Here is a 27,521-nt window from a genome sequence, read left to right as displayed (position 1 = left end):
AGGGCCCAGAACAGACAATAATAATGGAGACCCCCATGGGGATGATAATAATTGGGACCCCAAAGCTATAACATTATTTTCTGTGAATTTAGCCACATGTTGTTGTTTTGCAGCTACCCTCACCATTTAGCAGACTGTGTATGTATCATAGTCCAGTGTGTGTACATGGGAGGTCACACAGTTTCCAGCTATTTTTCCCCTCTGCAGTCTCTGTCTGTAATTTGCAGTTGTCTCTGAGCTAACGAGTGGACACCTAGCTGCTGTGACTCACTGCTCCTCCCTCTCCAAAGACTTCTATGTCATCTGCTACCATACAGTATGAATAATATATACATTCTGTTTTGCAGGTTGTAACAATTCAATTACAAGAATGGGGGTCCAGTTTTAACAAATGAATGAGGCAACAGCCCGCCACCACGCTCACTATTGGAGGTAGCTAGATACATTGCTAAGCTAGGGCACAGATAACGAATGGGGCATCCGGGTGTATTCCCCTCCTGTTGCTTTAATAATAATAATTATTATTATTATTTATATAGCGCACACAGATTACTCAGTGCTGCACACAGCATGTTCAGAGCACATTCACACAATGGGGGACATTTACTATGGCGTTTCCGCCAGTTTTGTGGCGCTCTCACCACATGTTCTGCTCTCAGACCTATTTATTAGCTGTCGGGGACAGAAAAAATGACTTTTTCCGTCTGCTCCGACTCTTCTCCGAAAAGGGGCGTGGCTTTGGCGGAGTGGAAACTCAGACACAATTAATATGTGTCACAGCCATTTTTGGGCGCTGTAAACTGGCGGAAAGTAGACCAAAAGAAAACTGGTCTATTTCTGGTGCTCGGGACAGATTTTGGTCCCAGGGACAGAAAATGGTCTCGGGGACAGAAAATGGTCTCGGTGCCAGAAATGTCTCTGCACAGCTCTACAATATGAAATGTGTATCTTCTTTCCGAGAGCAGGTCGGTAACAAAGCCAATGCAGACACCGACACTTTAAGTAAATGTCCCCCAATGTGTTGCGTTTTTTGACGCACCAAAAGACCAGTTTGCAAATACATTTTATAATTTTAATCAGATGAAAGCAATTGACTCCTGCACCCTTTGAAACACATATAAGGGCGATGCCACACATGGCGCTTTGAATCCGTTTTTAAGCAAAACGCATGCATCCTATGTTGGGACTTTGAATAAAAAGTTATGGGAAACTGCTTCCCAGGACCCCAGGGTTGCCTGCAGGCAGTGCCAGTGAGATGGCATCCAGTAATGTTCTTCAATAAAAATAAAGTAATAAATCAATAAAAATGCCCATAAGTCCCATAACATATAAAGAGACATATAACGCAAAAATATGGAATTAGACTTACCGGTAATTCGGTTTCCACTAGTGACCATGATGGCCCCCACCTGGAGGATGCTCCTATATCCTGTAGGGACAGGAAGTGCAAAAGATTAAAAGCTCCTCCCTAGCACCCAACACCAGTGTCTACCAAAGTACCACCCGGAAGGATGCAAGTGCAGAAAATTTACGTAGAACCATCTCCAAGAAGGAAGAAGGGAGGGAAATAATGGGGGGCCGTCATGGTCACTAGTGGAAACCGAATTACCGGTAAGTCTAATTCCATATTTCCACCACGTTCCATGACGGCCCCCCCCTGGAGACTTACCAGATTACCCCATTATTTGGGAGGGACCACCGCCTGCAGGATTTTCCTGCCAAACGCCAGGTCCTCCTGGGAGGCAATATCCAAGCGGTAGTGCTTTGCAAAGGTCGAGGAACTTGACCAGACATATCTGGTCCAGAGACGCACCCCTTTTTTCGGCCCACGATGTTGCCATGGCCCTAGTGGAATGGGCTTTAATGTCCCCCGGAAGGGAGGTGTTTGCGGTTTTGTAGCAGAGAGAGATGGTGGATTTTATCCATCTGGCTAAGGTCGCTTTTGAGGCTTTCAACCCTCTATTCTTCCCCCCAAAGTTGACTAATAAATTTGAATCCTTACACCACTCTTTTGTTGCTTCTAAGTAAAAGAGAACACATCTCCTAACGTCTAAAGTCTGCCACTTTTTTTCACGTTCAGATTTAGGATTAGCACAAAAAGAGGGAAGAATAATCTCCTGTCTACGGTGGAAATCAGACACAACTTTGGGGAGGAAGAGGGGATCTAATTTGAGAACTATATTGTCGTCTAAGATTCTTAGAAAGGGTTCCCTGCGCGAGAGGGCATGAATTTCTGCGAGCTGTGGTAATCGCAATTAGGAAGACCGTTTTAAACGTGAGGATTTTCAAGGTTGCAGAATCAAGAGGCTCAAAGGGGGGCTCTGTGAGAGTGTTTAGGACCAGCGAGAGATCTCAAGAAGGGACTGGGTTGTGTATATGTGGTTTAATACGTGAACAGCCCTTAATGAATCTTTTGATCCATCTGTGATCTGCTAAGGGGAAATCAAAATATATACTTAAGGCCGAAATTTGGACTCTAAGGGTACTTGGTTTAAGACCGAGAGAAAACCCTGTTTGTAAGAAATCTAAGATTTGACCTAAGTTTGGATTCTCTGGAGAAGGGGGATAGTCCCCGCACCACGTACAGAATTTTTTCCAGATCTTGGCATAAATTGCGTTAGTCACTGGTTTCCTACTTGCTTGAATAGTGTTGATCACTTCGGTAGAAAGGCCTTTGGTCATTAGGTATGCCCTCTCAGAATCCAGGCCGTGAGTTTTAAATGTCGTACGTCTTGATGGTACAGTGGACCCTGTAGAAGAAGATCCTGACGATAAGGTAGATGAACAGGACTATCTATAGCTAGTTCCTGAATAACCGGGAACCAACTTCTTTTTGGCCAGTATGGAGCAATAAGAACCATTAATACCTGTTCTGTTCTCAATCTCTGTAAGATTTTGGGAATCAAGGGTATGGGAGGAAAGGCATAGACTAACACTGACCCCCATGCTTGACTGAAGGCATCTAACCCTGTAGGAGAGCCCCTAGGGTCTAAAGAGAAGTATTTAGGGGATTTATTATTTAGGTGGGTCGCGAAAAGATCTAAGGTTGGAGTCCCCCAGATATGACAGATTTCCCTGAAAGTTTGCGGGTTTAGCGACCATTCATGTGGATCTAATGTAACCCGGCTTAAGAAGTTTGCTTCTATATTTTCTGTACCTTTGAGATGGATAGCTGAGAGGGATAGAAAATATGTTTCTGCCCACCGAAAAATCTGATGTGATAACCCTGACAAAGATTTAGACTTGGTGCCCCCTTGTCTGCGCAGATAAGCTACTGTAGTAGTGTTATCAGAAAGGATTCTTACATGTTGATTTCTTATGTGCAAGTGGCTCTGTTTGAAGGTTTCTAGGACTGCTTTTAATTCCCGGAAGTTTGAGGACCTAGAACGAGTCTGGCTGTCCCACTGACCTTGAAAATAGTGGCCTGCTAACACAGCCCCCCAACCTGTCAGGCTTGCGTCTGTTCGTATTGTCAAGACCGGGTTTGGATTCCACCAAACCCCTTTCTTTAAGTTTATGGGATTCTTCCACCATGATAGAGAATGTTTGACTAAAAGGGGAATTTTTACCTTGTGGTCTAGATGTAGAGGGTTTTTGTTCCAGCCTGCATAGTCCTTGTGTGGTTCTGAGCCCATGCTACGCACTGGATACAGGACGTCAGGAGGCCCAGAAGACTCAGAGCCGCTCGAATGCTGCACGACTCCTTTCTCTGGAAGAGACTCACATTTTCCTTTATTTTTTGGATCTTTTCTATCGGTAGGAAAGAACTCTGTTTCACAGAATCTAGATTCACCCCTAGAAACTTTTTCACTTTCCCTGGTTTTAAATCTGATTTTTTCTCGTTTATGACCCAACCTAAGTCCTGGAGGAGACCTATGACTATCTGAAGGTGGGTCTTTAGATCTAGTTTGGTTTTGGCAACTAGAAGTAGATCGTCTTGGTAAGGTACTATAACTATGCCCTTCAACCTTAGGTGGGCCACTACCTCTACCATAATTTTTGTGAAAATACGGGGTGCCGAAGAGATCCCAAATGGCAAGGCCTTGAATTGAAAGTGAAGTATTTTTCCCCCCGGGGAACGAGCTGTGTTTTTGGTGATCCTGACAGATAGGGACCTGATAGTACGCGTCTTTCAGATCTATAGTACATGAAAGATAATTTTGACCTATTAGGGGGGTTGCTGACTTCATCGATTCCATTTTGAAGTGTTTGTATTTTATGAACCTGTTTAATTTTTTCAGGTTTATAATTAGACGGTAAGACCCATTGGGTTTTTTTTACCAAAAATAGAGGGGAATAAAATCCTTCCCCTATTTCTTTCTCCGGGACTGGAGCAATCACATCCATCTGAAGTAACTGTTGGATGTTGGTCCAGAGATGGAGAATTTGCTTTTCTGGAAGTTTTGGAGGGGTCTGAAAATGTTGTGGGGGAATATGGAGAAACTCTACCCTGTAACCTGACTGGATGGTCTGGAGTATCCAAGGGTTTGGGCAGATTTTTTCCCATTCGGGCCTGAAATGGGAAAGTCTCCCCCCCCCCCCCCACCTGCAAGTCATTGTTTTCTCTGTTTGTGGTCGGGGTTAGAGAAAAACCCACGGCCTGCCCCTCCTTTTGCGTAGATCCATCTCCCTGTTTTTCCTTTGCCCCTAAAGGGAGTTTTCTCTTCCCTGGAAGTACGAAAGGGAAAGGAGGGTTTTTTAGGGGGGAAGTCTATTAACCGGAAACCCCTTTTTTCTGTCTGCAGCTTTCTCTAGTATAGAGTCTAATTCGCTGCCAAACAAAAATTCTCCCTGGAAGGGTATACCACAAAGCATAGACTTGGATTTTGTATCACCACCCCACTGTTTTAACCAGAGAGATCTCCGGACAGAGTTGGTCAAGGCCGCCTCTTTGGCCGAAAATCTTAGAGCCTCCGCCGAAGCATCCGCTAGAAATGCTGTGGCGGATTTGAGGAGGGGTAAAGACTCTATAATGGATTCTCTTGAGGTCTTATTTGCAAGGTGAGATTCTAATTCTGATAACCAGAAATATAGAGTCCTGGCAACAGAAGTGGAGGCAATGTTGGTTTTAATATTTAAAGAAGACGTCTCCCAAGCCCTCTTTAGTAAGGCATCAGATTTACGATCAAGGGGGTCTTTTAATTGGGCACTATCTTCAAATGGGAGATCTGTTTTTTTAACTACCTTAGCGACTTGTATGTCAACTTTAGGTATCTCGTCCCATAGTGTATTATCCTCAAATTGCAACCTGTTTCAGAATTCTTTGGGGATTGAAATTCTTTTTTCTGGCTCCTTCCACTCTGATAATACTAAATCTTTTAGTGTGTCAACTACCGGGAAGAAACTTTTCTTCCTATATTTAAGTCCCCCAAAGAGGTCATTCTGGACTGAAGTGGGTTCAGACACATCTTCTATTTCTAATGTGTTTCTCAGGGCTTTTAATAAGTTGTCTAGATCTTCGGATGCAAACAAGTATTTTGTGTGCCCCTGATCCTTAGAATGTACCTCCTCTAAGTCTTCTTCCAGTCTTTCATTCATAGAACAGGAAGGAAAATCTGAACCCTGATCAGAAGAGGATGACTGAACGTATCTAGGTTTTTTCCTAGGTGTTTCGGGTAAGTGAGCAGCAATAGAGGAGGATACTTCCTCCTTTATTGCGGACCTAATTTCGTCCATTAATGACGATCTTTCCTCCTTTAGAATTTTAGTTAGACAGTCTGGACATAGACTCTTTCTATAATCCTCGGATAATTTAGAATTACATAAGCCACATCTTTTAGAGGGTTTTTTAAGGGGTTTATCTCTCTCTCTCTGTTCTTTTTCTTTAGATTCCTTTTGCTCTTTCCCCTAAGAAAAGCATACATGATAACAGTCAATAGACAGGTATGAAATGTATGGTGAGAGAGAGAGAGCGGTCAGCCCAGGGCTTGTACTTACGGGTACCAGGACCTGGAACAGGTTTGATGCGTCGTCAGCCATGTTTGCTGGAAGCATCCGAGCCACCCAAGATAGGTTTCTCCAAGGACGCTATAAGAGATTTCTGGCGCGTCTGGAGAGGCTCGTCCCTCCTCCCCCTTCCGGTGTGATCGGGCCTTCGGGTCCGCCCCTGATGACCCCGGCGCCCTGGTGATGCGCTTACCGGAAGTCACGTCATCCTGATGACGCGATGCGGCCCGACTTCTGGTACGCGGCCACTCCAGAACCGCGCACCAGAGACGCGCGCGCGTGCGCCACCATCACCTGCTGTTCGCCAGAACCCTCCACCTGCCGAGGACCGACGCCCGCTCGAACGCAGGTATTTCAATCTGCCTGCTTGCCCCCCCGTATCCGGCCCAGAATTAGTCTCCCGGGACCGCTGGATGGGCCGGATAATGCGGGGGGTGGGAAGGAGGTGTTTTTGTTCCCCTCCACTCGGTTGTGGAGGCGGAACTCATCAAAAAAGTAAAAGGTAAAAAGTAAAAGTAAAAGTAAAAATAAAAAGTAAAAAGTTTAAAAACTCTTGTGTCTCCATAAGGAGACTCTCTTGCTAGGGAGGAGCTTTTAATCTCTTGCACTTCCTGTCCCTACAGGATATAGGAGCATCCTCCAGGTGGGGGCCGTCATGGAACGTGGTGGAAAAAAAGTCTAAATCATATAGTATCACTGATCACTGCTTCCGTAACAACCCATAAAATAAAAGTAAATAATTATTGAACCAACACGATGAACACCTTTTTAAAAAAAACTGTTAAAAATCTGCCAAAAATTATGATTTTTACCCATTTAATCCCACAAAAAAATGCAATAAAAAGTGATCAACAAAACATATGTACTCCAGACGGCAATGCAAAAATGATAGATTTTTCCCACATTAGGGTTTTATTTGGCAAATTTAGTAAAACATAAGAAAAAATATTCATGTCTGGTATCCCCGTAATCGTATCGACCCATAGAATAAAGATACAATGATTATTAGGCTAAACGGTGAACACGAAAAAACAAAAAAAGTAAAAAATCCAGTACAGAATTGATGCTTTTCTACTCGTGACCTCAAAAAAAGTTCCTAAATTTTCAACAATAGGTGATACCAACCCCAAAATGGTAACACTGGAAAAAGCATCTCGTCCCGCAAAAAAAAATGCCGTCACATGGCCCCAATAACGAAAAAGCAAAAATTATAGCCTGCAAAATGGGCCAATGAGCAAACTAAAATCCTGGCAGCTGCAGGGCGCTCCTTCCCTTCTGCGCCTCGCTGTGCGCCCAAAAAACAAGTAACGGCCACATGTGGGGGGTCTCTGAAATCGGGAGAAATTTCATAACAAATTGTATGGTGGGTTTTCTCTTTTTATCTTTTAGAAATGTGTAAATTTTAGTGCTAAATGAACCTCTAAACGGCAAAATTTGACCTTTCTAAATTTCACTTTCATTTTGATTCAATTACTATGAAGATCTCAAGGGGTTAACAATCTTCCTAAAAGCTGTTTCTGATAGTTTGAGGGGTGCAGATTTGAAAATGGGTTGGTTATAAAGGGGGGGGGGGGGGGGTTTGAATTCTAAATATGTAAAATTTCATTCAAAACTGTATTTAGCCCCAAAATAGTAAATTCTGAAAATACGGAAAAGCGATAATCTATTTGTAAATCGCGTGACATCAAAATAAATTATCCAGACATTTCAAAAATGACGAAAATATAGACACATGTAGACACATGGGAAATGTTATTCAGCAACTTATTTAGGTGGTAAATCTATTTGCCCGAAAACGCGGTGATTTTGAATTTCGAAAATGGCAAACTTTTCAAAAAATTCATAATTTTTTCTTTTTGTGTAAATAAACGCAAAACTTATCAGCCAAAACTTACCACTAAAATGAAGTACGACATGTGGGGAAAAACTATCTCAGAATTGTTTTGATAAGTAACAGTGTTCAAAAGCGACCATATAAAGCGACGCACGTGAGGGCGCGTTCACATGTTCCGCTAGCGTCGCGTTATGAACGGTGGGCGGGGCTCGGGCCGATCGCATATGCGTTTCCTGGGAAACGCATGCGATTAATAACCCGATCGCATGCGTTTCTCTGGAAACGCATATGCGATCGCCCCAAACTCCGCCCCCTGTGCGCTAGCGTAGCATTATGAACGCGGCGCTAGCGGAACGTGTGAACTCGCCCTCAGAATCCAAAAAATGGGGCTGCGTCCTTAAGGGGTCAAAAACGGACCAAAAACGTCATGTTCCCGATCGCAGGCGTTACCATAGAAACGCTGATGCGATCGGGTTTGCAAAAGCAAACAAAACGGGACGTCTGCCATCACCCTTAAGCTGGTGCCTCACGTAGCGCTTTGTCTGCGCTTGCAAACGCCTCGGCCCGATCGCATTGGCGTTTCTATGGAAATGCCTGCGATCGGGAACGGGGTGCCGGTGTTTTGCGTTTTGGCCAAAACCCCAAACGCCACGTGGGAAGGTGCCCAGAAGGGTAGAAGAGACTGGCATTTAAGTGTGATGGCACACATGGCGTTTTGAACCGCGTTTACAATGCATTTTGTAAACGGGAATTTTAACAATAATGTAATTAGGCAAATCACCTCATCTCAGTTGTTGTAATGCATTTTAAAACGCAATGAAAACGCAACTAAAGCGCAACGTGTGACCGCGCCCTCAATGGAAGAGTAGCAGGAGATTCTTTCCCAATTCATCAAAAAATGCAACAATCCCTACTAAGTGTGAACACAGCCTAAGGGTGAAGACACACGTGGCGTTTTTAGGCCGTTTTGGGGCCGTTTTTAGTTAGTGCGCTTTCAGATCGTTAAAAACGCATCCGTTTTGTAAAAGCGTGTGCGTTTTTTGAAAACGCATGAGTTTTTGTCCGTTTTTAATTGCGCAAATTCGGAAAAACTGACAAAAACGCATGCGTTTTTTACAATCTGAAAACACATTAACTAAAAATGGCCCAAAAACGCCACGTGTGTCTTCACCCTTAGGCCGCGGTCACACGATCCGCTAGGTGTCCATTCATAACGCGACGCTAGCGCACAGGGGGAGGTCCTCGGCCCGAACACACATGCGTTAACAGGGAAACGCATGCGTTTCCCTGGAAACGCATGTGCGTTGGGGCCGAGGACCGCCCTCTGTGCGCTAGCGCCTCGTTATTAACGGACGCCTAGCGGATCATGTGACCGCGGCCTCAGGGCGCGTTCACACGTTGCATTTTGGTCGCGTTTGAAACGCATATACAACAGCTGATGAGCAGTAATTACGTTACTGTTTACCTTTGTAAACGCAATGTTAACACATGTGTTAACAAAACACATGCGTTTACTATGCGTTTTGTAAACAGAAATGTTAACAGTGATGTAATTAGGCAAATCACCCCTCCTCAGCTGTTGTATATGCGTTTAAAACGCAATGAAAACACAGGTCAAAACACAACATGTGAACGCGCCCTCAGGGTGCTGTCACACGTCACGTTTACCGCATGCGTTTAAAAACGCATTGCTACAGCTGAAGGGAGATTTGCCTAATTAAACAGCTGTTAACACCTGCGTTTACAAAACGCATGCGTTAACCGCGATGTTAACGCATGCGTTAACAACCGCATGCGTTAACCGCGATGTTAACGCATGCGTTAACACTTGCGTTTTGTAAACGCAAGCGTTAACAGCTGTTTAATTAGGCAAATCTCCCTCCAGCTGTAGCAATGCGTTTTTAAACGCAAGCGGTAAACGCAACGTGTGACCGCACCCTCAGAGTAGAGGACTGGGATGTGTGGAAAGACCAGATTAAATACCTTTGTATCAGGTCTGATCAGCGTCAGGTGGCTGCCGTCAGCCTTATAAACCTGGAGCTGCCGGCTGGGGCTCTCTCATCTCACTGCTATAGACTTGCAGGTCTGTGCTGTGCATTGGGGTCTGGGCTGGGTAAGAGAGTAAGACATAGTCTTGGTTATCACTTTATAGTGTTCACCCTGATGTCCATGTAATGTTTGTCCCCTGCAGCGTGTACTACAGACATGGCCTCTACAGTTAGTAACACCAGCAAGCTGGAGAAACCTGTGTCTCTTATATGGGGTAAGTAAGTGACTGCTCTCCATGTCTGCACTGCTAACCCCTTAATGACCAAGCTGTTTATTTTAAACTAACCAGAAGTGGGGGTTTTTTTTGTGTTTTTTTTAACAAAGTTTTGGAGACTATTGATCTGTTACCTAAATGGACCCCCATTCTGCGATTTATGGGTTTCCCATCAGACCCCCGCAATGGGTGGCAAGTTAGGGTGCATTCACATGTGGTGAGTTTCAAAATGAAATGGAGCAGCTGAAGAGATTTGCCTAATTAAATATTTAACATTTGCATTTACAAAACTTTAAGTGTTAACACTGCATTAAAGCATGTTAACACATGAGGTAATGGTTGTATGTGTAAATGCAAATGTTAACAGCCACATAATTAAGTAAATCTCTCTTCAGCTGCTTCATTGTGGTTTGAAATTCATGCGTTCAATGCCACAGTGTGAATTTGCCCTTCGCCTATGGATAGAGGTTAAAGTTTCCAATGGACAACATTTCTATGAGAAATGACCTGGACATCAAGGGTGATGCCACACATGGCGTTTTTGGTTTATTTTTAAACATGCATTTTTGACCGTTTTTCATGTGTTTGGCTGCTTACAACTTGTTTATTAAGATAATGGGGGGGGGGGAACCATCAAATGGATGTGTTTTTAAATGGCCTGAAAATGCATGCTTAAAAACAGACCCTCAAAAGACATCTACCACCAGGATGAATGATTGTAAACAAAGCACACTGACATACTGGTGTGTGTCCCCTCTGGTAGGATCTGCTCTTGTAGCTTCTGACTTTGTCGTTTTTACCAAAAAAGTTGTAAATTATGCAAATGAGCCAGAGGGACTCTGTCCTCAGGTTTTAATGGAGCCTGGAGCCCCTTAGGATCATTTGCATAACTTTTTAAAGCCTTTCTTAAAATCAAGGGCATGAGAAGATTAAAAAGTGGATCCTGCCAGAGGGGGGCACACACACCAGTATGTCAGAGTACTTGGTTTACAATCAATCATCCTGGTGATAGATTTGCTTTAGACCCCAGTACCACACAAACCCATTAGTAGCCCACAATATCAAATGTTTTCCCAAAATGTCCCAACTGATTTGGAAAAATCTTTAAAATTTGTTGCTTGCTATAATCATTAGATCATTTTGGTGTGGGGGTTAGATGGTGGCCAAAAACTCTTAATGGCGCAGTTGCATTTTCTTTCTGTTTTACCAATTACAACAGGTGAGGAGAGGTGATTTGCCTAATTAAATTACTGTTTACGTTTGCTAATGCCGTGTAAAACACATGTTAACATTACGATGCGCTTTGTAAATGCAAATATTAATGACTGTTAACATTTGCAATGCGCATTGTAAACGTGATGTTAACACATTTTAACCTGGAATTGGCAAACGTAAACAGTAATGTTATTGAGTAAATCACCTCTTGTAATTAGTTTCAAGCGCAATGAAACCGCAGGCCAAAACGCAACGTGTGATCGCTCCGTGATGAGCATAAGGCATGAGAGCACATCTTTCCCACAAGTCCTGTTAGAACAGGAGGAGCGCCCCCTTATGGTCATGTTTGCCTCCGCAGGGTGTGAGCTGAACGAGCAGAACAAGACCTTTGTGTTTAAAGTATCAGATGAAGACAAGAGTGAGCACCAGCTGGCTCTAAGAACTGTAAGTACACACCCCCGAGGCAGGTAGGTGACATGAGGAATCTTCATAATTACTTGCTGGAGGGGCCAAAATCGTGTTGTGTGACTTGGTCAAGACTTGAGATTATTGTCATAGACTCGGTCATGATAACTTGTATGTGTTCTTTTAAGGTCTGTCTAGGGGACAAGGCCAAAGATGAGTTTCATATTGTGGAAATAGTTCCTCAAGAGGTAGAAGGGAGCGACTCGCAGCCCGTTCCCATAGCCACACTGAAGCCGTCTATTCTGCCTATGGCAAGTAGAGGATCCACGGCAAAAAAAATTGACAAATGTCTCTTCTTGTATCTATAAACCTTATTTCTTCCCTAGGCTACAATGGTGGGGATAGAGCTAACTCCTCCCATCACCTTCCGACTAAAGGCTGGATCCGGACCGGTCTATATCAGTGGTCAGCATATTGCATGTAAGTGGCATGGAACTCTCATACACGGCTTCTGTGTACATTTTATACTGTTGTGCCCCCAATGCGAGGGGGTCACTGATCACTGACAAGGGGTTTAATGGGAAAACATGTGTTCCTAGTGGAAGAAGACTATTCCTGGGCAGAGGAAGAAGGTGAAGAGGAAGTAGAAGAGGAAGAGGAGGAAGAAGACCCTGAATCTCCCCCTAAACCAGTGAAGAGGCCTGCAGCCTCCAAGAAGGGCAGCCAGGCAAAGGTAACTGCCCTGGGGGGACATTACTCATAGATCAGGGTCCTGTGACTGTGGTAATCTTCGTATATTTATCAAAGGCCTCCTTCCTTCTTAAATAAACTTACAACTATGCTAATGAGCCTAAAGGTCACCAAAGCACTTGCATATATTGCATACTCAGGCAGTTTCGCTGTCAGGAGCATTCCCCCTCCCACTGTGTCCTAATGCCGGCGCCACACATAGCGCTTTGTCTGCGCTTGCAAACGCAGACAAAGTCGCGCCCACCGGGGCCTCGGCCCAATCGCATCGGAGTTTGTATGGAAACGCCTGCGATCGGGAACGAGCCGCCGGTGTTTTGCGTTAATTTAACGCGAAACACCGGCGGCTCGTTCCCGATCGCAGGCGTTTCCATAGAAACGCCGATGCGATCGAGCCGAGGCCCACCCCGGTGGGCGCAGCTTTGTCTGCGTTTGCAAGTGCAGACAAAGCGCGACGTGTGGCGCCGGCCTAAGGGTGATGTCACCCATGGCATTTTTGGGCTGTTTTTAGTTGGTGCGTTTTCAGATCGTAAAAAACGCATCACCCTAAAACTTCCTCTGCTGCAGTGAGATTACATCAGAGGGAAACTGTGTAACAGCCTGTGAAGCTGCAGTGGTTTGGGAAAGGGGGGCCTCTGGTAGCCTTTCTGGTTTCTTCTGTACCTGGAGGCTGACATTTTTGACGTCTACATTCATAATGTTCAATGCATGCAGATTGCTTGATGTTCCCCAGCACCTTAACATCTGGTTAGGTTAAGCTGGGTAAACACTGTGGGCTACGAGGTCTGGTGTGAGGATCGGGATTGTCCATCTTTTAATGTAACTGCATGGGTATCATATGGTTGTGTATCCTGCATAGATCCTTTATCGCTTCCAGAACTGACATAGACAATATGTTTGGGCAGTAGTAATTGCTTTCCATTCACACCAGATCTTGAATTATAGGCAATTTTATTTCCTAAAAACTTTGTAGTGAAGGTGTGTGACAGTATCAACTGCAACAATTAGATTGCCACACTCACCACTCGTATCCATGCTCCCAATACAAGCTGCTAACATAATTGTTTTTGTCCTAGAAGAAGAAAATGGACAAAGATGAGAAGGAAGAAGAGTAAGTATAGTCCTGTGCTATAACCTGGAGCTGAGGTCTGGGTCTATCCCTGGGCCTGCACAAGTTGGCAAGGCTCCGATCACATGACACTTGTCTAGAAGGGAATGGAATATTATTGGAGTCTGACAAGCCTCTATACACTCTGGCTAGATGCCTCTGGCTGTTACACTGCTAGTACATGTGTATATACCTCCAATTAAAGCCACTGATAAAGAATGGCTTAAACAGTGTGAGCAGTGCAGTCTTTATTTGGTAACATTTTAAAATACAATTTTGTTAATCTTTGTATAAAGCATTGAGTCTGGTTAGTTATTAAAAAAAAAACAACAAAAATATTTATTGATGGTACAAACAATCGCTGTATATACTGATGTAACACATTCTGATTATTTATATCTTTAGTTATATTTGTTTGGATGTGACGGATCGTACCTGTAGCCGCAAGCCTTAGGTTTCCTGACACAAGTTTTGCACATACTGTAGGAGACTCCACCTGAAGTGTGAGCAAAACTTGTCTCCTAAAGCATGTGCAAAACATGTCAGGGAACCTAAAGCCTGCTGCTACAGGTACGATCCGTCATATCCAAACATAAATTAAGAATATAACTAAAGAAAATGATTATAATGTGTTGCATCAGTAAATAGTGTTTGTACCATCAATGAACCAGGGTAGTCTTAAAAACATGGGGAAAACCTAGGCTGAACTTACAACGGGGATCTTCAACGCATTATATAAAGATTTGAATTGCATTTGTGAAAGATCTTTATCTAGAGCTCAAACAGACCTTATCAGTTATAAGGGGACTTCCATATTAACTTTTATAATCAAAAAATGGCTACTGGGATGAGGGCAAACACAAAGATGCACCAGTCTCTTAGAAAATGCAGACTCACAATGTTGGCGCACAGCTGCATATATAAAACACAGAAAATCCTCTGCTTAGGGGCGTGAAAAGGTGATAAAATACTGCAATGCTATAGGCCAACTTGAATGTACCAAAACCACCCCCCCTTAAGTCGTTCTCACAAAATTTTGATGAACTATGCAGTGTCTTGCAGAGCCCATGTTCTCGTATAAACAGAATGTTTATACTAATTGTCCTTGTGTTAGCTCTGTATAAGTCACAACATGGCCTTCACGCAGAGAAGCTGCAGAAAGATGAGGTAAACAGCGAGGGCACAGTCATTTCTAAACGGTTCACGCAAAATGATTGAATCGTGACATGGCTGGACAGTGGTCAGAATGACCCCTGGCTAAAACAAGATGGCGTCTGCAGAGAAGTATCTCTCACGTTGTATTTTAAATTATTAAGATTGAACTTTTTTGAGTAAAATAACTTTGTGGTATGTTCTCTAATTGATAGGGATAGACTATATAAAGGGGACCACCCTAGGCATTTGAATATCATGAACAGCGCCGAAGACCATAATATAGCCATGAAACTCCTAAAAATTGTTTTTGAATGATCCAAACTTATACCTAATTATATGAAACTGGTTGTCGGTTTGGGTCATCTGATACTGTGTAATATGGAGTAACTTTTCTGGAAAGTAAAGGTTTTTTCTTCCTCTGCAGAAGTTCTGAAGAAGAGGACAGTCCAGTAAAAAAGGTACAATCCTCTTCCAAATGGTAATCTGCAACAATCACTGGGCAGATCTGAGGTTATGGATATTTGGGCTTGGGGACAGCCCCAAATGCATTATCCTTAATAGGGCTCTGTATATTATGTTTGTCTTTTAGGGCAAAGGAGCAGGACGAGGCAGAAAGCCGGCCTCTAAGAAATGAGACGTTTGGTAAACTCAAAATATTTTGCAACTGGGAATGTATGACCTATAATGCTGGAGGCTGATGATGCTATGGTCTCTGCAGGTGCTTGATGCTTTGTCTTTTTGTATATAAATATCCAGACTACCATCCTGTAACCATACAACCAATCAGCAGACTGGATTTCATCTTTATATGTAGTGTCTTGTATTCTCATTGGTGTCCTATCTTGTAACCTGTAAAATAAAGTCCCTTTTCTATGGGAAGTAAAAAAAAAGACTATGGATTTGATTCTTCAATTCAAATTAACTTTGGTATCCCTAAAGGAGCAGCTGCTTATGTGTGCCTATAGTGGAGAAATGCATATGCACGGAGAATGATTGATGTATTACACTGCATTTCATACTAGAAATTAAACTCCCTTTGCATCTTGTGTTGGCCCTTAATGTAGTCTGCAAAAGTAAATGTAGTGTCACGTATAACCACAAGGTGGCAGAGCAGAAATTTTCCTTTCTCTTGCTATATGAGCATATAATCCAAATAAAAACCTGAAAACTAGAGGTCTAGATTGGAGGGTCCAGACACTTTCCTGAGATGGGACCTAACAGAAAAAGTAAGATAAAGCTCCTGATGTCCTGGTCTTGGAGTAAGAAATGGGGCATCGGAATGCACAACTTTGTGCCAAATTCAGACCCAGAACAGGTGTTTGTAAGGGTGGTTTCACATTGCTCCAAAAACTTGACACCTGGTTTCCCATCCTAATCGGTAGGAAAAAAACCTGTCGGGTTTTTCTTGCAGACCCATATTTCTATTGCCTTCCATCCGCATCACTGAAAAGTTTCCAAATTTTTTATTTTCCATGGATCAGTGGGCGGGGGGGAAAAGCCAGTGCGAGAACTCCCATAGAAATCAATTACTTAGTAAGGAATCTATGAAAATCTGGGCCAAGGATGTGAAAGACACCAGTGTGAACCAGTAATTTAGAGCTATAAGGACTGGGACATTGGCATTTTCTACCCATAAGAAGCAGATGATTGGAAATAAGTGGATGCAAGTATCTAGTGATCACAATCTCATGACTCTGGGACAGTCTGCCCTGAGATCACATGTAATATCTGTGGTCATGTGAAAGAAATAAAAGCTAAGGAAATGTGAGCTGGTAATTGTACTGGTGGGAACCACATGTAGAATTAAACTAACGTATTGATGACAATGATTTAATTCTTTGCTCACATGTAGAATTGGAGGACAAGTCAAGCCTCTTGACTGTATGAAGCGTTCACTACTCTTAGCATCTCTGGGATTCTCCCACCAGTGTAGTCCTTTCTTGTTGTGGTAAACACATGCACACTTGACTTAGCAGTGTTCACCTGTAGAGAGGATTGAATGAAATGGCAGATCCATTCTCCATATATTTTCAGCCTCCCACAGTGTGCAGGGAATTCTTCTGCTGTAGTAAGATTGTCAAGCAGGGGGAGGGTGAAACAGTAACTACCTGTGAGGGTGCAGCATTGGGGGGGCTCTAGTAACTCCCCCAGGAGCCCTTGTAACTTATTAGCATAATTTTACAAACGTAGAGGTTTGTTTAGGATTGAAATAAATGGCAGATCCTTCATTTGTTTAAAAAGTGTAAATTCTCCATATATTTTCAGCTCCATGGGAAATTGATGCATCTGGTTCAGCGCATTACAAGTCTGGGCTCACATTAATAATTAGATACACTTGCAGCATTGTCACGTGTGAACCTCCATTCTACAAGCCGTTGGTTATTGGATATGTCTGGAGGGAATTCGCCAGCACTTACAGGTCTGCCTGATACAGTTTTATCACAAGTGTCCTTGAAAAAAGATGGAAAGTTAAGACCTTGATACACTAAGACCTCTAGAGTTACACTTTGACCAACCTTCTTTCCAGGTCTTAATTTATTTATTTTTTTTTTAGCCAAAATGTAATTTATCTATGAAAAGGGGTTCTAATAAACCAAACTTAAAGAACATTGTAGGCAAAGCTGATCCTGTATGTTCTGTCTAGCATGGAGTCTCGATGCATCACCATCATGGGTGGTAATAGTTTTAAAGTTTTTCTTTTTGTAAGGGGTCACCATGTCCCTAGAACAGTTTTACAAAACCAGAGTATAAAAACTTAAGTTATATAACTTGCATAACTGGAGAACAGCAATGACTGTAGCACAGAGTAGAACTACATTTTCTGTCACTGATTAGTAGGAAGTGCACAAGCCGGTGCTTTGAATGACTTCAGAACATCTGCAGCCACAGGACATCACTAGTCTCTCACACTTGGGCCACTCTTCTTCCAGTCTCTTTCACAGTTTTGTGACTATTGTGGGTTTCTTGGTTAAAACCTTGAAACCATCAGAGGTTTTCTATTGGGTTTACATCTGGGCTTTGGCCAATTCATTGTATGAAAGAACTTCTTTACCCATTTCGCTGTGTGACTGGGCCATTGTCCTGCATGATAACTACTGATTGAGGGAAGAACGCAAGGAAGGGGGACCCTGTGTTTGTTGACGGTTCTGATAGACACTTGCATTCTTTGCCATGTAGCTGTATGAGAGGTCCAATTCAGAAAACATTCCCCAAACAATGACACTTCCTCTACCACCTTTCACTGACTTTTTCACACTTTGGGTTGAGTCTTTCCCAATTTTGTTGATGGACATGTTTCCCATCAGATCCAAACAAATTAAACACGCTGTCGTCAATAAAATTAACTGTGGGCCACTTCTCCTCTGTCCACACAATATGCTTTCGAGGTGAGTGTAGTATTCTTCTAGTATTCTAGAAATTACAGACTTAGAACGTCCAACTTCTCATGCTATGGCGGGTTACCCCTCTGGCCCTCATCTGGACAACCTGCTGCTGGAGGGTTTTAGTCACTTTGGAATGGCACAATTTGTTTGCACAATTAATGAAAACTGGAAAGTTATGCGCCAGTTGCGTGGGGTTTGTCTGATAATTAAGGGAATTGGCACAAAGTGCAAGATATCTGCAAGTTTTCTCTCATTTGGTTACATGTCTCACTTTATTTTTTTTTGTGCTTTAGAATATATACAATGTAATAAATTCACATATCTACTCAGTTATGAGCAGTGTTTTTCGGCACAATTTTGGTGTTGAAAAAGCCGCACTTGGCTTATACCATATATACTTGTGCACAAAAAAGTGCTGAAAAAACTCTCCTTGGCTTATACACAAGTCAATAAAATAAGCTTATATACTCACCCTCCGGTGTCCCCAATGCTCTGCGTGGCTCCTCTTCTGTGTTTCCTTGCTGTATTAGCCGGCAGAGATGCGTCCACCCAATCTGCCGGCCGTCGGTTACAGCAGAGAGAGAAGAGGAGCCACCCAAAGGCGAGTATGCAAGTTTTTTTTTTTGTTTTTATGTGCTTAGCAAAATAGGTTTTCCCAGTTTTTGGTGGTAAAATTAGGGGCCTCGGCTTATACTTGGGTCGGCTTATACTCGAGTACATATGGTATTTGCCACTTTCCTCCAGCGCTCACCCCTGGTGTCCTCTTCTCCTAAAGACTCGTCTTCTTCCTGCATCTCCGGCTTCAGCCTTGCTGTCAGAGGTACGTCTATGGCCTCTGCCCACGCAGTGGTACATCGCCGCCTGATAACATCAGTGTGTACAAGCGGGCACAGGGCATAGAAGACGAGCCCCAAGGAGAACATGACGCCAGGGATAAGCACCAGAGGTAAGTACTAAGTTTATTATTTTAATATATGGGGCTCTGCTGGACATTTAGGGCTCTTGGCTTTGTTTTTCACGGATGCCTTTCAAAGCCATTGTTCCAATGCATGTTTTTGCATTGGCTTGTGAAACAGACCTATTTTTTCACACGGAAAGCAATAGAAGTCTATGGGTCAGTAAAAGAAAATTGATGAAACATCTGTACAAGAGCACAAAAAAACCCATTGATGGCTGGGAGGGGGCTGGTTAAAAAAAATAAACATTTACTTAGCTTCACGGGCCCTCCCAGGGTCCCACGCTGCCATCTCTCCGTTCTGTTCCCCATGTAAACAAACGGCTTCCCAGGACCATAGCGCTGGGGCTCTGCTACTGGACATTATATTGATGAGGGGGCTTTGCTGCTGGACATTATATTGATGAGGGGGCTTTGCTGCTGGACATTTTATGAAATGGTCATTAAGTTTTCCCAGTATTTTGTAGCAAAATTAAGTGCTTTAGCTTAAACTAGGGTCGGCTTATACTGTAAGCTTAAAAACTGCTATTTTACTCATATAAAGATATTTTCACATATGAATACACAATGACCTTGACCTTCAGGTGCATTATTTTCTAATTTTGATCTCCAGTGTATCATTACTTTTATTTTTAGATTTGTTTATGTATCGTATGCTAAAGCACCTGTTTTAGGAAGATTCTGGTGCCATAAGTCGAAATCTCCATCCACTGTATAGTCGCCATGATGGTGAGTTACATCTCTTCTCCATTTCAAGGTGAGAACCACCTCAGGCATCTCCTCGCTTCACAGCAGGGACCTGGACCCTGAAGGACCACAGCAGGGGATCGGTAGAGCCGGATATACATTTATATGGAATTCCGAGTGGCCTCATTTATATAGAAATTGAAATAAAAAGATGTTTCCGCCCTTCAACTTCTTCTGATCCTATTGGACCGACAGTGATAATCGGGGCGGCGGCAGCACTGGGCATACCTGGGCAGCTGTTGGGGCCTAGAGCTGCTGGGGGGGGGGGGGGGCTTTATATGCAATAACCGTGAGGGAGCTTGGTTTTCGTATGAGAAACCATGGAACAGGAGACTGTTTTAGTTTCAAAATTTTTAATGCAGCCATGAGTTCACTTCAAAGGGGCCCAGTAAGGCTCTGCTGCCCGGGGTCTACTGAAACCTGTAGCCGACCCTGCGGACAATGTAGGTGACATCATAACTTCTTGTCCGATGGGACTGGAAGCATCGGAGACCACAGAGACTCCAATCTGATTATTACATACAGTCTAGTGGTGGAAATGTATAACTGCACGCGCTCTTATAGAGGCCGGGATACAAGATTTTACTCCAACTTCCCTGGTTAATATTTAAGTCTCCTTGCTTGCGGTCACTCTCACTACCCTGGTGGGCACATAGCGGTCTACACCTCCTCCTGTGCAGGTAATTACATGTATATTCTGTATAGAAGTGTATAGGATGCAGGTTTTGGTGTATATAATAGGACTGTTCTGGTGTCCGCTCACCCCCGCCCTCTGCTTTCTCGTTGTCTCTCTGGTATTTGCTGACTTTGTGCATCCGAAAATTTTCCTTTTAACAGCTCCAAATAGTGTTTCTGCATGTGTCATGTCAGGTCTCTGTGTAAGCAGGATTGTGGGGGGAGCACTAACGTTTCATCTAGAAGGGCGCTCTGTACTATTTGTATGCAGTGAGGTTATATTGGTGGTGACCCTTCCGATCAGGGACACAACAATAGCTCATTTTCACAGATGCCATACAGCAGATCAATAGACCCCTGTCACAACGTGTCACCATTGTCAGGACGGACCTCACTGCCATCATTGCTGATGATTCTCTAGAGAAATGGAGATGTTTGGTTTCTAAAATCAATGTTAAAATACTAAGGTAATGGAGGGGACCCCCTTCTAAGACCCTAATCCATTAGCAGGAGTGATGAGCCACCTATAAAAGGAGTCATGTGCTCTGGAGGACCCGGGATATTCATATATCAATGGGTAATTTGCAATGCCATATTTCACCTGCGGGGGTGCTGCAGAGAAGCTGAACACTTGCTGATGGCTTAAGATTAAGAAATGGGAGAATTAAGTATGTGAATGGTTTATTTGTATTGATCCTAAAGCTCTTTATACATGTACATTTATTAGTATATACTAAAGATGTGATACATTAGATGATGCTCTATAGCATTTGTGTCCAGTTTTCTAATCTGGACAGCAACGGGTACCCCTTACTGGAAGGGGAGATGGACACAAACAAGGGAATGTTGATATAAAATTTAAGTCTTTATTAAATACAAAAACAACAATCATAAAAACAAGGGGGGAAAATATATACATACAATGTGGTATATAATGTATAATACAGTGGTTTGGCACAGATAACAGAGGCGGATAAACCAGGCAGAGGATGAGAGTTGTGCTTGAGAAAGTAAATAGGGAGCTAGACACAAGGATGTATTAATTATATAGTATCGCCACAGAATAATTTTCTATGGGGAAATACAAGATGACTCCTAATGAAGGTAAATCTAGGGGTTTGTACTGTTATATAAGTGTGTACTAGCTCTTACCAGTAAGAGGTGGTGTAAGAATCCGTTGCCGGGTTTAAGCCGCGTCCCCGACGCGCGTTTCGGCTTGGGAGAAGCCTTCGTCTGGGGGTGACGCGCGTCAAGCCGAAACGCGCGTCGGGGACGCGGCTTAAACCCGGCAACGGATTCTTACACCACCTCTTACTGGTAAGAGCTAGTACACACTTATATAACAGTACAAACCCCTAGATTTACCTTCATTAGGAGTCATCTTGTATTTCCCCATAGAAAATTATTCTGTGGCGATACTATATAATTAATACATCCTTGTGTCTAGCTCCCTATTTACTTTCTCAAGCACAACTCTCATCCTCTGCCTGGTTTATCCGCCTCTGTTATCTGTGCCAAACCACTGTATTATACATTATATACCACATTGTATGTATATATTTTCCCCCCTTGTTTTTATGATTGTTGTTTTTGTATTTAATAAAGACTTAAATTTTATATCAACATTCCCTTGTTTGTGTCCATCTCCCCTTCCAGTAAGGGGTACCCGTTGCTGTCTATGTAGTTTTGGACTAAAACAATCTATGTGAGTTATGAGAGTGGCCCATACTACAAGGATTCCGTCTAGGTACCATACAGACACTAGTGTGATTTACAAAACCAGTGGGCCCTCACTTCTGTATCCAATTTGTTTTCTAGTTTTCTAATCTGCAGAGTAACACTCAGTATTGAGGAAGAAGAAGAAGGAACTGAGGTCAATACCTACCATAGAGACAACACTCATAATTGCTTTTGGGCTTAGGATATGAGGGTGTCCGGTGCTAATTTGCTTTCCCTGCTTGCTGTGACACGATCATAAGGCTACTAATAGTGACCACTAGAGGGAGCTCTCTGCATTTAGGTTTATACCGATCCCACTTTTTAAAAATTCTTGTATACATCATTATCCATTAGCTCCCCCTAGTGGTGGCTGCAATTAGCCAGAATTATACAATATACAAAGAATAACAAATACCTAGGTAAAAGCAATAAATATAGCAATGATTTAAACACAGACAACAGGGATGTAATAGAGGGGCCGGGGGCTTCTTTCTCGTAGACCAGTTCTATAAATTGGAAGTCTGATATAGATTTTGCATTGGGGCCCACAGCTCTGTTACAGCTCTGACAATACATGTAGCATGGCTGTACTAAGCTCCCTGTTCACACCCCAAGTTACATCTCTTGTGAAATGTGTGTTCTCCCGGTTTTGTCCACTAGTCAGAAGAATAGGGACTCCATTGTACAGCAGAGAATGGAGACATATACAAATAACCTATTAGTATCCCCATTCCCAGTGCTCCATGACTATAGTCGTTTTATTGCTGGATCAGCAGGATTTTGCCCCATGGTCTTGTTCCAGGCTACAAATAGAGGCTCCGACCCAATCTCATAAAAAGAGGAAAAGCAAAAGACTCTTTAAAAACTCTTATAATCCGGTATTTTGTTTCTTCGTCTTTACATCGGCAGGGGCGCTGCCCCAAATAGAAGACTTGCATAGAAGATAGTCAGGATAATCAGGATTTTACATATGGCCAAGTAGAGACTTGACATAGTCCTCTTCTACCTCATTACTTACATCTACCATTTTCCTCTTCAGGTCAGGGTCCTCGCTGCCTTAGGGCATTGATCTGTTTGATTACATATACTCTCTACAGCTGTAATTCTAATGACAGCTGTTCCTCCCAAACCTCTCTGACACACGCACCCTCAGCTCAGCTTACATTGAGCTTACCTGAGCATGCATTCTCAATGGGGAGAGAAATAGGGGTCTGGTGCCAACTTATCTACTCTTATGATAATGAAAATTCTCCATACTTAAAGCTGTTTCTCCAAAACTTCCCCTGCACATGCACCCTCAGCTTAGCTTACAATAAGCATGCATTCTCAATAAGCAGAGACACAGGGTCTGATGTTATCTCTTTTTATGATAATGGAAATTCTCCATTCCTACAGCTGTTCCTTCCATGCCTCCCCTGCATGTGCACCCTCAGCTCAATTTACCCAAACATACATTTACATTAGGGAGAAAAAGAAGGGCCTGACACCTACTTATCTCCTCTGATGATAATACATACAGCTGTTCCTTTCACACCTCCCCTGCACGTGCACACTCGGCTCAGTTTACCTGAGCATACATTCTCAATGAGGACAGAAATAGGCGTCTAGCACTGACTCATCTCCTCTTATGGTAATGAAAATTCTCCATACATACAGATGCACATGCACCCTCGGCTCAGCTCACCATGCATTCTTATTACGGGGAAGAAGAAGGGTCTAGCAGCGCTTTATTTCCTCTATACATATGAGATGGGTGACAATACAGGACGTTCATCTTACAGCCGCCTTGAAATGGCTGATAACAGGGAACAAAAGATAGCATGACACTGTACACCAGATAACCATTCTGTTGTTTGGTGGCGGGGGGTAGTGTGTGCCATGTGACGCTGTGTAATACTGAGGAGGGGGCGATGACTGAGAGGTCACTGCATTGTACGCTTCATTTGGGCTCAGACATGGCCGCCCCCTTCTAATAACCACACATGGTGCCTGGTGGCAGGGATTACAGCGACAGCAGCAGACAAGGTGAAGCAATTGCTGTCCTGCAGATGTTCTCCCCTGGCTGTTAGGGGAGGCGATGTGCTGCAGGGAGGGGCGGCTGCTGCTCTGCAGGCAGGGAGGGACCATTCATCTCTCTGGTGATGCTGGGGATTAGCCGTTGCTATAGAGATGAGATTCAGGAACCGCGGATGATGCTGACACTGTCTGTACGGTCCGGGAACCTACGGTAACGCAACGATGGGAGGTGATGTGCTGCGGGGAGGGAGGGGGGGGGGTGCACGGGGATGTGCGAGAGGAGTCAGGGTGTGTAGAGGGGTAATATGGGGGCGGAGGAGGATTGGTGACTGTGCATCTTGTGACTGCGTAACAGGGAGCTGGGCCTGGTCATTGTCTACGTATATATATAGGTGCGTATACAGGACTGCGTGCCATACATATATATGACCTGTCACATGCTTATACACCTATGTCTAGCGTTATTAGCCATCATATATGTGAACAGGTCTATGTATTAGCAGCGGCGTGCACATGTGTCCGTGCATCCTATGTATTGCTATACTGCCCACCCCCCATTGTATAGGGATTTGGTGGTGACAGCTTGTATCATGGTATATGATATATAGATCACTCGTTCTGTATTGCTGGACGGACATGTCTCTATGTGTCCTGAAGACAAAGGGTAGGAATGGCCGGCGCGTGCCGGAGCAGGGGGACCGGCTTACAACTTTCTGTCTTACTGGAAATGCTAAGTGGTACAGGAGGCGGAGGGACGGGAATATGATGAATGTTTTATGTGTTTACAGTCTGGCGGCATATAAGGGGGAGTATACTGTGCTGCCTGTATACAGCTCCGCTAGTCATTATTATATAGTCCTATAGATGTGTGTGTACATAGGGGATTGTATATCAGATAAACAGAACTGTACATCATTTGTAAATTCATTTATAGAATTTATATACATAAAAAGTTTAATTACGGTACATGACGCTACTTATCCTGTACTGATCAGTAATGTGCACTCTGCCCCCATCACAACAGAAAAAAAAACTGAAATGTGAATATTTTTGCTCATTTATTAAACAAGTAAAACTGAAATCTCCCCCAGTGATAAGTATTCAGCCCCCGGTGATAAGTATTCAGCCCCCGGTGATAAGTATTCAGCCCCCGGTGATAAGTATTCAGCCCCCGGTGATAAGTATTCAGCCCCCAGTGATAAGTATTCAGCCCCCGGTGATAAGTATTCAGCCCCCCGGTGATTAGTATTCAGCCCCCAGTGATAAGTATTCAGCCCCCGGTGATAAGTATTCAGCCCCCGGTGATAAGTATTCAGCCCCTGGTGATAAGTATTCAGCCCCCGGTGATAAGTATTCAGCCCCCCGGTGATTAGTATTCAGCCCCCAGTGATAAGTATTCAGCCCCCGGTGATAAGTATTCAGCCCCCGGTGATAAGTATTCAGCCCCCGGTGATAAGTATTCAGCCCCCGGTGATAAGTTTTCAGCCCCTGGTGATAAGTATTCGGCCCCTGGTGATAAGTCTTCAGCCCCTTTGCTCAGTGCTGAGTAGAAGCTTTGGAGCTGGTGCAGCCAGGAGTCTTCATGGGAAGATGCTACAAGTTTCCCACACATGGATTTGGGGATCCTCTGCCTCTTCCTTGCAGGTCATCTCCAGTTCCCTCAGGTTGGATGGAGAACATTGGTGGAAGCCATTTTCAGGTCTCTCCAGAGATGCTCCATTGGGTTTAGGTCCGGGCTCTGGCTGGGCCGGTCAGAAATGGTCACAGAGATGTTCTGAAGCCTCTTCTGTGGTATTGTAGCTTGTGCTTAGGGTCATTGTCTTGTTGGAAGGTTCTGCCCAGTCTGAGGTCCAGAGCATCTGGAAGAGGTTCTCATCCGGGATATCTCTGTACTAGGCTGCATTTATCTTTCCGTCGATTACACCCAGTGGTCCTGTCCCTGCCCCCATAGCCTGATGCTGCCCCCACCATGTGTCACTGCTGGGATTGTATTTGGCCGGTGATGAGCAGCGTCTGGTTTTCTCCACTGCTTAGAATTAACACTAAAAATTGTAATCTTTGTCAGAGCAGAGAATCTTATTTCTAATAGTCTGGGATCCTTCATTTGTTTTGCACACTGTATGCGGCTTTCATATGTCTTGCACTGAGGAGAGGCTTCCATTGGCAGAATAAAGCCCTGAATGATGGAGGCTGCAGTGATAGGTGACTCCCTACTCCTTACTGCATCTCTGGCGCTCAGCCACAGGGATCTTGGGGTTCTTCTTTACTTCTCTCACCAAGGCTCTTCTCCAACGATTGCTTAGTTTTGTTGGAGGCCAGGTCAAGGACGAGTTGTGGTTGTCCCGAACTTCTTCAATTTAAGGATTATGGAGGCCACTGTGCTCTTTGGATTCTTGATTGCTGCAAAAATTCTTTTGTAACCTTGGCCAGATCGGTGCCTTACCACAATTCTGTCTCTGAGCTCCTTGGGCAGTTCCTTAGACCTAATGAGTCTCATGTGCTCTGGCATGCACTGTGAGCTGTGAGGTCTAATATAGACAGATGTGTGACTTTTCTAATTAAGTCCAAACTGTTTAAAGGATATCTATCACCAGATGAAGGATTGTAAGCCAAGCACACTGACATACTGGTGTGAATCTGCTGTTCTTTTAGCTTCTTATGCCCTTGTTTTTAAGAAAAAAGGGCTTTTGAAAACTCTGCAAATGAGCATGAGGGGCTCCAGGCTCCATTAACTCTTATGGAGCTTGGAGCCACTCAGGCTTATTTGCATAGTTTTAAAAGCCTTTTTTTTGTAAAAGAAAGGGCATAAGAAGCTAAAAAAAGAGCAGATTCTGCCAGAGGGGGCACACACTAGTATGTTAGTTTGCTTGGCTTACAAACCTTCATCTGGTGATAGATGTCTTTTAGGTAAACGAACGCTGGGCTCCAATGAAGGAGTAGAACCATCTCAAGGAGGATCAGAAGGAAATGGACATCATGTCCAGTAAATATCTCAGCAAAGGGTCTGAATGCTTATGACCATATGATATTTCAGTTTTTATTGTTTAATTAATTAGCAAAAATATCTACATTAGTGAACAAAAAACAACAAATAACATTTTGATGTTACCAATTGACTGCAATGAACCAAAGAGTGCATAAGTCTAAAGTGGTCTGAATACTTTCCATAACCACCGTTCTATGTGGTTTGGAAGTAAGTTTTTCTTGTAATTGGATATATATATATACCACAATTACCCTGTGGGGGGCATCTGTGAGTGATGACTACCCTCTTGCTCTAAAAACTGGTAACATTAACCATTTAGTTGACAAAAACAATGCTTATTATGCCTTTACGTTATGTTTTAAGATGA

General features: G+C 43.5%; 2 protein-coding genes across 12 annotated transcripts in view; both read left to right on the top strand.

Annotated features, from left to right (window-relative positions):
* The first annotated feature begins 380 nt into the window (after positions 1 to 380).
* Positions 381 to 15,558, top strand: NPM2 (nucleophosmin/nucleoplasmin 2). Of its 4 annotated transcripts, none has more exons than XM_072149364.1 (9): positions 381 to 432; positions 9,972 to 10,043; positions 11,617 to 11,702; positions 11,852 to 11,974; positions 12,050 to 12,143; positions 12,263 to 12,396; positions 13,490 to 13,521; positions 15,098 to 15,131; positions 15,263 to 15,558. In XM_072149364.1, the coding sequence occupies exons 1-9, from the start codon at positions 396 to 398 to the stop codon at positions 15,305 to 15,307; spliced, it is 657 nt and encodes a 218-aa protein (XP_072005465.1). In that variant the 5' UTR covers positions 381 to 395; the 3' UTR covers positions 15,308 to 15,558. The 4 variants fall into 4 exon arrangements, with proteins under 4 accessions (XP_072005465.1, XP_072005463.1, XP_072005467.1 ...); XM_072149362.1 differs by having other exon boundaries at positions 13,487 to 13,521; XM_072149366.1 differs by lacking the exon at positions 381 to 432 and adding an exon at positions 9,798 to 9,863 and having other exon boundaries at positions 13,487 to 13,521; positions 15,263 to 15,557.
* Positions 15,559 to 24,064: 8,506 nt separating this feature from the next.
* DMTN (dematin actin binding protein) overlaps positions 24,065 to 27,521 on the top strand; it is a 29,556-nt gene continuing 26,099 nt past the window's right edge. For 2 of the 8 annotated variants that reach the window (XR_011855105.1, XR_011855106.1), the window contains exon 1: positions 24,237 to 24,397. The gene's annotated coding sequence lies outside the window, so the exon portion shown is untranslated. Of the gene's footprint in view, positions 24,178 to 24,228; positions 24,398 to 24,443; positions 24,561 to 27,521 lie in introns of those variants that run through there. The other 6 variants (XR_011855102.1, XR_011855100.1, XM_072149361.1 and 3 more) reach the window with 6 other exon arrangements.

The sequence above is a fragment of the Engystomops pustulosus genome, chromosome 4 (assembly GCF_040894005.1).
Source record: "Engystomops pustulosus chromosome 4, aEngPut4.maternal, whole genome shotgun sequence".
NCBI classification, from domain to species: domain Eukaryota; kingdom Metazoa; phylum Chordata; class Amphibia; order Anura; family Leptodactylidae; genus Engystomops; species Engystomops pustulosus.
Note: the sequence above shows the minus strand (reverse complement) of the source record. Positions and strands in the feature narration are given on the sequence as shown.